At 45.5% G+C, this 10,952-nt stretch overlaps 1 protein-coding gene across 1 annotated transcript in view; it reads left to right on the top strand.

The window, feature by feature from the left end:
- The window catches only part of MTCL1 (microtubule crosslinking factor 1), a 120,475-nt gene extending 109,736 nt beyond the window's left edge, over positions 1-10,739 (top strand). The window contains exons 14-15 of the mRNA XM_054164119.1: positions 973-2,533; positions 10,257-10,739. Of these exons, the coding sequence (XP_054020094.1) occupies positions 973-2,533; positions 10,257-10,466 (1,771 nt within the window). The 3' untranslated portion in view covers positions 10,467-10,739. The remainder of the gene's footprint in view (positions 1-972; positions 2,534-10,256) is intronic.
- The last annotated feature ends 213 nt before the right edge of the window (positions 10,740-10,952 follow it).

Genomic DNA, 10,952 nt, shown 5'->3' on the forward strand with positions numbered 1-10,952 from the left:
GAAAACTCACCATGTGATTCTCCTGTATCCTCCAGATCACTCATACATAAAACCCACTGCCTGATGAATCCTCGCCTACCCCAAGTTCCCTTATTGAACCTACCTTAATAATTAAAGAATTTTTTGGGAAGGAAAAGACCTATAAGATCATCAAGTACAACTGTTAACCCAGCACTGACAATTCCACCACTAAACTATGTCCCTCAGCACCACATCTGCATGGCTTTTAAATCCCTCCAGGGATGGGGACTCCACCACTGCCCTGAGCAGCCTGTTTCAGGCTTTGACAACTCTTTCAAGAATGAAATTATTCCTAATGTCCAATTTAAGACTCCTCTGGTGCAACTTGAGCCTATTTTCTCTTGTACTATCTGTTAGAAGAAGAGGCCAGCTCCCACCTTTCTACAGCCTCTTTTCTCAGGTAGTTGTAGACAGATAAGGTCTCCCCTGATAACTAAATACAGGCATGTTTGAGTAGTCTCATTCAGAAAGCTTCTTTTTTCGTTTGCTTTGTACTTAAAATGAAGCAGCAGGACAACTCAGTTGGATGCCCATAGTTTCTACCAAGAATCCTGCTTTGCTTGTCACTCACTTTCTGTGAATGATATATTTCTGAAATGCATCCTACTACTCCATATTTCAGGCATTTTCCAAGCAGTAATCCAGCTGAGAGCAGTAAATTAAAAGCCATCAATAAATCATTTGGTGCTTCTAATGGCACATCAGGAATGCTTGCATTGCACAGCTGCTTTAAAGGTTAGTCCCAAGAAGGGTTGGACCAGATGATCCTTGAGGTCACTCCAAACCTGGTATTCTATGATTCTGTAGCAAAAGGGAACTCTAACCAAAGGTAGGACTGAAGTGGTTTTATATATAGGCAGGTAGTGAAAGCTGGGTTTCCTGAGTGATTTTGCTGCTGAAAATAAGAGTTTCTGAGCCCTTGTGGTGACTAATTTGTGTTCCCCTCTCCAGGGCGATGTCTGTCTCTTCCATGTCGGAATTTCAGCGCCTGATGGATATTTCTCCATTTCTACCAGAAAAAAACTTGCCTTTGTCCAGCAGCAAAGATGACATAACCCCTCCCCTGTCTCCTGATGATCTGAAATACATTGAGGAGTTCAACAAAAACTGGGATTACAGTAACACTAGGAACCATGGTGGGGCCACTGAGAAGCCTGCAGAAGGCTGGGCAGAAAGGACAGAAATGGGGAAAGCCAGCAACGATCCTCCTTCAGATCCCTTTCAGGCCTCATCATGGTACCTCACCACCAGTGGCACCATGACAACTAACACCATGACCAGCCCGGAGCACTGCCAGAAGCAGCCAACAAGGAGTCACGGTGTAACTGACAAAATGGGGGTTCGGGTCTTCCACAGCCCCCCGGTTGTGCGCAGGTTTGATAACTCGGTGATAGCTGGCAGTGAAGGGAAGAACCAGGCCGAGACAGATTTCCTGTTCTCTGTGACCAAAGCTATGGGGAATGTCACTGAGACAAAAGGTGCTTCCTCAGATATGTTTGGGAGATGGTCGTGTGACCTGGCCAAACACCACAAGGATTTTCTGGAGGGTGGTCTTCATCCTATTGAGCGTCCTCTTTGCACTACTGTGGGTTTCGCCTCCCCCTTGCACAGCTTGGAGATGTCCAAAAACATGAGTGATGACATGAAGGAGGTAGCTTTCTCTGTCCGTAACGCCATCCGCTCCAACTCGAGCTCAGCAGAGCCTCAGTTCAAGGACACCGCCTGTCAAACCAACGGGATGAGGACGACAGGGACGCAGACCACCCAGACGATCAGCGTCGGCCTGCAGACCGAAACCCTGCGCAGCATCACCAGCAGTCCACACAAGTGTCTGACACCAAAGGGGGGGTCCACGCCTGTCTCGTCACCATCCAGAAGCCTAAGGAGCAGGCAAGTGACCCCCGTCATCGAAAAGGTCCAGGCTAAGTTTGAACGCACATGCTGCTCCCCCAAATACGGCTCTCCAAAGCTGCAGAGAAAAGCCCTTCCCAAATCAGACCAGCCCAACAACCGGGCTTTGCCTGGCACACCTCAGAAAGGATTCAGTGAGTCTGCTTGGGCTAGGTCAACCACTACAAGGGAGAGCCCTGTCCACACCACCATCAACGATGGCCTCTCCAGTTTGTTCAACATCATCGACCATAGCCCCATCTTTCACGACACCTTTCAAAAATGCCCCAGGTCTAGCAGCCGGTCCAGGTCAGCAGAACCCAGACCAGAACTGAGCTCGTTGCAGGAGCCATGTCCAAACACCCGTGGCAGGTCACCCAGTCCTCTCCGGTTGGGAACAGAGGCACAAAAGGAAGATGGGACTGAGGTGACGAGTATCAGGCAGGACTTATCCGCTCCTCCAGGCTATACGCTCACAGAAAATGCTGCCAGGATCTTGAATAAGAAACTTTTGGAGCATGCCTTAAAGGAAGAGAGAAGGCTACCTTCACACAGCCCACCAAATCTTAGCAATGACAACAGCACAGGAGAAACTGTCAAAGTAGATCCAGGGTCCATAGAGGTAACGAGTTTGTTTGTTCTTCCTCCCATGGCTAAATGCACTCTTCTTTGAACAAATGCATTCTGAGGTCTCTTGTAGCCCTACTGAGTATTTCCAATGGCTATCCTAGTCCTGTCATGGTACTACTAGCAAGTTCCAGTCATGAAAGGACTGGATTAGTCACTGAAGAACTCATTAAAGGATTGAGTGTCTTATCCTGACAGCTTATCAGGTTTGAAAGCATCAGAAGAGCTTTATCCTTCACAGGATAAAGATGCCTTTATAGGATAAAAATGGTTGTCCCCTGAATGTCTGGGATGAGGGCTTTCTGTCACAAAACACACCACATGTTGCACATGCTCTAGGGACTTCAGGGTTGAGTAAATTTCTTTTTTGTGGTGGATGGAAAGGTAGACAAGGGTGTGAACAAGTTTATGTGAAAAGTAGTCTCTACAATACCCTGAAGTAACACTTCAGGGTCTCCAGGATGACTTTTCTGGATGTATCTGGTTAAGTTTGTCTTGGGTCTGTGAATGTGATTACATGGAGTGATGATTGGTACTGGCCGTTGCTGCCTCACAAAAATAAGAATAAGGAAAAAAATGTAGTCAGCTGGGGTATGTCCTTGGGGTTCAGGATCTCATTATTGATATTTTGCTGTCAGCAGCGATCATCTGTCTCAGCAAGTATTTGGTACAGTAATGCTCTAGAGCACTCAACAAACAAGATGGTGTGATGATGGACAGGAACTTTCAATTACCATTGCCTAAGCTTCCTGTTTCTGCTGAACCTTTGTGCCCATGAGAGAGTTGCCCCGAGGAGGCCTGGAGAAGCTGAATTATGGCCAGCAATATTATTATGAATTATGCCTAGCTGAATTATGCCCAGTGGTGCTGGTCAGTGCTGTTCCCCATGGCAGGGGTAGGAGCACATCATTCTCTCCTCCCCATGCTGCCCCTTTAACATCCTGATGTTTTGGTGGGCCCAGGCCACAGGGCAGCAGCTCCTCCTTGCCTCAAGATATCCCACCTTGGCCTCACTGGGCTGACTTTTACCACTTCTGCCTCAGATATCCTCAAGGGATGGTTCAACCCCCATTTTCTAACTCAATTTTTTGCTTGAAGGAACTGTGGGGACCCAAGAGCTGAGACTTTTGGTCTGCAGTTTGCTTTGCTCTTGGGGGTGGTTCTTAACGGCCAATCAGTTCCTCTTTTGTCAGTGGTGCTCAGAGGACATGATCTTTTTTACCTCAAAGGATCCAAAGCTGAGGATGTTTTTGGTCTGTGAAGTCTGAACAGATATAAGTAGAGAAGTTTGTGCATGTGGAAAAAAACCAACATGTGGACATTCTAAATAACAGAGAATGAAAGTGGGCTTTGTGCACAAAGCTCAGAGTGGATGAAAGTGGGAAGCAGCCTCATTTATCTATCCTTGTATTCTATCCTTAGGTTGAAATACTGGGGATGCCCTATCAGTCCTTATCAGAAAGTGTGTTGTACTCTCACAGGTTTCCACTCAGCTTTGCCTTCAGGGCATCCCTGGAAACCCTTGATTTCCTCCTGCATCTTTTAAATGCCTCAGCAGATTTCAAGTAGCAGCAAAGGGATGTCATCTCACATCACTGGATGGCATCCCTCGTCACCACAAATTGCTGTCAACAAAATCAACTAGTGTTGGGCCCCGAGTTTGATGCATAGAGAGATTTGGGTCAATGCTGTTTAGCAAAAACTCATTGACCACCATCCTGGCAGGAAAATTGCTCCTCTTTGTGAGATCTTGTGAAACTTTTGAGTTCTGAGCCTTAGAGCTGTGATTTGTTTTTCCCTTGCAGCTTTTACTCAGTTGTTACAACTGTTGTGGTCATTATGATCTTTGGGTGGTCCTGTCATGTGCATTGAAAAAGAAGGTTGTGGCTGTTCACACAATGAGCTTAGCTTTTCCTAGGTGAGGTGATGCTCTACAAGATGTGCTTCATGGAGCATGGGTTGGATGCTGAAAACAAAACCACAAATAAGCTGAGACTCTGCAGGTGCCTTGGGTTATTTATGGCTTACACTGGGCACACAGCACACTTGGTACAAAGCCAGACACAGCAGTTCAGTGATGATGATCTTGGAGGAAATAGGTTGTGCTTGGAGCTGCCCCTGCCACCCTCCTGCAGTTCCCTATGTTCTGCTTCCTCTTCACCTGTTGCTTTCTGGCCAGGACAAGTGACCTTCTTACCATCAAAATCCTTCTTGCTCCTACACTCATGGCACAGTGGATTAATGACTTGTAGACTTGCATGAAATACCTCTTGGTGGCTTTCGTTTCACTGGAGCTTTGGGGTGGTTCAGTTACATAGTTTCTTTCATGTTCCTGCTGCAGATATTAAGTCTAGTTCATATATTATATATATACATATTTACATATGTATGTATGGGGGCTGTGAGTGTATTTGCATACAGAGGGCTAATAACTTTATGATTTCTAACTTGCCCAGAGCTGCTTACAAGCAAATTCAAGTGTAGCCTGCTAAGTGCTAATTCATTGAGCCCCTATCTTACTTGCTTATCATGGGATTTATAACTATTCCTATTAAAAATGCAGATTAGCAGTACCTAGCTAACAACATAAGAGCTGCATGAACATTTCTCTTCTATGACTAGCAAGGGAGTAAATCATAGAGGTCACACAACAGACCTGTGCTGGTGGTGGACAGGCTCATTTCTGGAGACAGCAGCGTGAATGAACTATCCCAAACAGACCTGTGGAGGAGAGGGCAGCTGTACAGTTCAGCATCTTAGAGGGAATGTTAACAAGAAGGGATGGGGCTGTAAGAACTAGAGGGCTTTTATAGAATCATAAAATCACAGAATTATTTGGGATAGAAAGGTCCTTTAAAGGTCACCTAATCCATTACCCTCTGCGCTGAGCAGGGACATCTCCAGCTAGATCAAGTTGCTCAGAACCCAGTCCCACCTGGCCTGGAATGGTTTCACAGATGGGGCATCTACTACCTCTCTGGGCAACCTGCTCAAGTGCTTTATTACACTCATTGTAAAAAATTTCTTCCTTCTATCTAGTCTAAATCTTCTTCTAACCTCAAACTCTTGTCCTGTCACAACAGGCTCTGCTAAAAAGATTGTCCCCATCTTTTCCCCCTTTAAGTACTGAAAGGCCACCATAAGGTCTCCCTGCAGCTTTCTCTTCTCCAGACTTTAGTCTGAATCTCCCATTCAGCATCAGTGCTAAATGGGAACATGGAAGAAGGGTGAGGCACAGGGCTTTCATGAAACCTGAGCAACATGAGCAAGAGCAACACAAAATACTGGTCACCTTTTCACTTGTGGATGATATCCAAAGCAGAAATTATCTCTTGCAATCAAACAAAGTGGGGGAAAATGCAGCTTTATTCCTCTTTCACAGCAACAAGGTTTATCCCTAGCTCTACCCAAGGTAGGCAAAGGATGAGAGATGATTTCTCTCCTGAGTAGAAATGTTTGGTTTGTTTAATGCTATGTCCACTGCTGAGACTGTGCTAGGATTGTAAAAGGTTGGTTTGTTTCCTTCCTTCCTTTCTATATCGTTTCCTGCTGGTGGCTTATCTTTTCTTTCTGACTATTAGTTTCCCTGTACTAGCAGCGGTAACATGATCTGAATGGGTAATAAATTCCGGAGACTCCTTCCTGAGACACGAAAATCTTCACTAAAAAAAGTAATCATAATTGATTAAACCATTTTTTTCCAACCTACTTGCTTTCTTTTTCTTTTCTGTCTGTTCTGTCCAGAACCAAACTGTCTTATTAACTACCCCCTGGGGACTCTAACCCTGCCTGCCTCACTGCTGTAAGTCCTTTCTACCTTCTTTCCAGAGCTTTCTGAAAGCAATCGTGGTTGAACATGTGGGTTAACAAAGGGATCTAAATGTCCACAGATCCAGAGGTATCAATACACACTCAGCATCCCTGTGGGGTCCTTTCTATGTGACATTCAGGAAGCCCTCAGGATAGGAGCCCATCTGCCATCTCCTGCAGCAGCACAGGCAATGGAGAGGTCACACTTCAGTCAAACTTGGTGCCGTTGGGATATTTTGTTAAACTTTACCAAACTGGGAAAATTTAAGCCCAGTGTAAAAGGAAAATCAAAAACCCTGGGGAGGGATTCAGATCTATAATAAATACAATGGACAGGGCTGGGAAGAGGGGCCATCACCAGTCCACATCTGATGACCACTTTTGCTCATGAAGCTGTTCCCAGCCCAGTTTTGATCATGGATGGAGGGAAGAAGCTATGCAGATGTGAGCTGTGATCATCCACTCCACCTCAGAGCCAGAAAACTGATTGATTTATTTTTTAACAGCCACGATGGCTGACAGCCTGGCTTAGGAAGTAGCCTGAAATTGAAGCTGAAATAATTTTCCCCATTTTCAATGTCTGGGCTAAGAAGTGCTGCCTCTCCACCCATACTTCCAAGCAACCTCCAAACTAAATTATCCGGAGGATATTCTTTCAAAGACATTTCTACCTGTGACAGCTACATGTGGTAAGCAAGGAGGGAATTTAAGAAATCATCCCAGTCAGTTTCCTCATCATGACTGAATTTCCTTAGCACACATCCAGCAAGCCACATTGCAGGTCATAGAATCATAGAATCCTCAAGGTTGGAAGAGACTGCTAAGATCATCAAATCTAACCATCAACCCAACACTTACCATGACCACTAAACCATGTCCATGTCATAAACAGACAGCACATTATAAGGTACTCTACTGGCACTTCTTGGCCCTGGAGCAGCATCCCTCACCAGCACAGCCATGTGTTTTGCTGGCCATGTGTGCAGCCCAGATAAGATGAGCTTAACCCTGCCATGCAGTAAAAGCTGACCAACATCTGTGGGCATGCTGGAGAGAGGCTTTTGAACTGGAAGGCAGCAGTGGAAATAAATTTAGTTATCACCATGCTGCCTCTCATTTACTGGTATAAAACTCAGATAAAGCAGCCAGAAGCAAGCAGGGCTATGGAGATATCATTTTAAGCTGCTGTTTGGAAAGAGGCTAAGACAAAAAAGCCCCACAAATCTCATCTCAGAGCCTCTAATTCACTGTGCTGCTCTGCCCGTGAGCACTGCTGGTCACATGGATTTGCATTACCAAATCTGAGCCTAGTGGCCGCTTTCACAGACCATATGTTGCCTCAGGCAGGAGGTGAAGTAAGGACACAGAGTCAGTCTTCATTAGCACCACTTTATACTTCAGCCTTACTGTTTTTTTAAAGAGGGTTGTTGCTGTGAAGTTTCTGGTGCAGAGATGGGGCTGGGGCTGAAGATGCAGAAAGGCAGCAGTGCTGGCCCAGGCTCCACAGCCTCCCTGAGCATAGAATCACAGAATCAGAGGAGACTCAGAGAATGGCAGGGGTTGGAAGAGACCTCTGGAGATCATCTAGTCCAACCTCCTTGTGAGAATCAGACAGTGGTAGAGGTTGGAAGAGGCTTCTGGAGATCATCTAGTTCCACCCCTTTGCAGGTATCAGAGAATGCAGGAGTTGGAAGGGACCTCTGGAGATCATCTAGTCCAACCCCCTTATGAGAATCACAGAATGACAGGGATTGCAAGGGACCTCTGGAGATCATCCAGTCCATCCCCCTTGCTAACACAGGCGCTCCTAGACCAAGTTGAACAATAACACATCCAGGTGGGTTTTGGAAGTCTCCAGAGAAGGAGACTCCACAACCAGCTTCTGTGATGGCTTGTTGATCCCAAAGGCATCAATGTTCACCCATCACAGGGGCTTCTGCAAGTCTGATAATGAACTCTTTCCAAAACACACACCTCCACAAGCTCCATTTCTCCTACCTCAGCTCTGTGTTGTCCAAATTGTCATGTAACATTCATGGCTGGTCCTCCTACTGCCACAGAGAAGTGGCACATCACCTTGTTTGTTCACTGCCAATCATATCATGTTACCTACTCCAATATCCTCCATCCCTAGTCACATTCCTCCTTCTCTGTGTGAAATGGTGTGCTGAATCCTTTCCTTCCTATGGTGTCATCCTGCTGCTGCCTTGGTTTGTCTGCCTTTCTGTGCCAGAGCTTTTCCTTTGTGTTGTGTCATTTCTGGTCTCTCTCTTCATTAATCACCACTTTGCATTATGATTTTGAGACCACTTTCTACTGCACTCTCTTCTCCTCTCCAGCGTGCACATTCCTCTAGGCTGACAAACTCCTTTGACTTGCTTTTCTAAATTCCAAAGCCTGCAGTGAATTTCAGAAGTTTGGCTTTGGTACAAGACCAACTTGCTCCTTCAATCACTCATCTCAATGTAAGGAGAGTTTGGAGCAAGATGGAAAAGCCTAGCTTGGCTATGGGCAAAGTCTATCAATATTAGAAGCAATTTCCAACATGGTGCCAGGGTGAGAAATCACAACTGCAGGTTGTTTGTAATTGCAAGGGCAGGGTAAGCAAGACTGAACAGCAGAAAGTTGGTGGAGGAATAAAAGTCCAGGTTTTTTCCCCATTTCTGTACATGTCATCTTTCATGTACAGTACCACTGAATCCTGTAACTCAGGCTTCAGCAGCTGGCAGTGAGGAGTGGTGGTCCAGAAGATGAAATCTTAGGTAAGCCTCATCTTCTATCCATCTGGAGATCAGCACTACTCCTGTAGTCATTACTCTGTTGCTGACATTTTTCTCCTCTGTGTCGGTTTGGACTCTGAAGGTGACAGAATGAGTCAGTGGTTGACTTCCACCCCGCTTGCAAATGCCAAACCTGGCCTTCTTGCTTTTATTTTTTTTTCACTTACTGTGGTGAATAGTGGATTTTCCTGAACTGTCATGCAAATGTGCTTCCTAGCTCTTTGTTTTTGAGCACAAGGAGAACTGGCAGCCGGAAGTTTATCAGCTGTTCCTGCACATCCCAGATCTTTTACTTTTGTTCCCTCTTTACCTGTACCATAAATCATGGATATAAATGCAGATACCTGGAGCCCACACACAGACATGTTCTTGCTGTCTTGTTCTTGCTGTCAAAACTGAGTTGATCTAAGCATTACTCCTGGTTTAGATACTGACCTTTGCAACACCAGCAATCATGCTGTTCTCATCAGCAGGTCTGGTGCTACTTGGAGTTGATTTAAGATACAATCAAGATTTTATTTCAGGGTTGTGAACCTTGAAGGATCAAATTGGACTTTAAATACAGCTGGTAGGCTGTATAAAAATACCACTCAGCAGTATTCATTCATCACCAGCACTTCCACCTGGCTACCTTGTCTGTTGCATTTGTCCCATGACATGACATATCATAGAATCATAGAACAGTTTGGGTTGGAAGGGACCTTTAAAGGTCTTCTAGTCCAACCCCTCTGCAGTCAGCAGGAACATCTTCAACTCGATCAGGTTGCTCGTAGCCCCATCCAACCTGACCTGGAATGGTTCCAGGGATGGTGCACCCACCACCTCTCTGGACCAGTGTTTCATCATCCTCCATGTCAAAAATTTCTTCCTAATCTCTAGCCTAAAGCTCCCTCTTTTATATTAAACCCATCAGCCCTTGTCCTGTCACAACAAGCTGTGATCAAAAGATTGTCTCTGCCTTCCTTATAGGCCCCTTTAAGTACCGGAAGGCCACCGTAATGTCTCGCCAGAGCCTCCTCTTCTCCAGGCTTAGCTTTAGCTTGAATTTATTTCTTTTTAACTCTTTGTGCACCTAAACAGCTTCTAATGCAAGTCACTAACCACTGTTTTGCTTTCTTGGCTGCCAAGGAACTACCTTGTTCTGCACTAGCCCCATCCCTCCAACCCTGCTTCTCCCGGCCAGAGAGACCAGCGAACCGTCGCCCACCGTCGCGATGGGCTTCACATTCCCCTACTGCCTCACAGTCACAGTCCACCGGAGACCTGACTTCCTTGGAGGAGAGTGGAAGCAAGGAGCCATGGGCAGAGACCGCCAGCCAGGGAGGCGAGCCAGCCTAAATCCATAGAGGAACAGCAGGGCTACGACTCGCCTCGGCCAGGTCACCTGCCAGCTGTGTCTGCCACCCAGGAGAGAGGTCCGCTCAGAGAGGTCCAAGAATGTTCTCAGATACAGCTGCTGAATGTCCAACCTGGGAAACAAGAGGTGTTTCTAGAATGAAACAGTTAATGTGCCTGTAATAACTTAATTAATTTTTTTTTTTCATAGCCGAGAAAACTATTTTTGTCTCCATCTTTTCTACATACAGTATATTAACAACGAAAAAATACAAAAAAAAAAAAAGGTAAAGAAAAATGAAAAAAATGGGGGGGAAAAAAAGGTACAAATGATCTAAAGCAAGGTTTAAAATAAAAATGTAAATGAAGTTTTAAGGGAATTTGGATACGTGCTCGCGCTCTCTCCAAATGCTGACTGCCTTTTGGTTATATTTGCACTGCTACATTTTGAGTTTGGGGGTTGGGTTGGTTTTGTTGTTGTTGGGTTTG

This window comes from Dryobates pubescens, chromosome 9 (assembly GCF_014839835.1).
Source record: "Dryobates pubescens isolate bDryPub1 chromosome 9, bDryPub1.pri, whole genome shotgun sequence".
Classification (NCBI taxonomy): Eukaryota; Metazoa; Chordata; class Aves; order Piciformes; family Picidae; genus Dryobates; species Dryobates pubescens.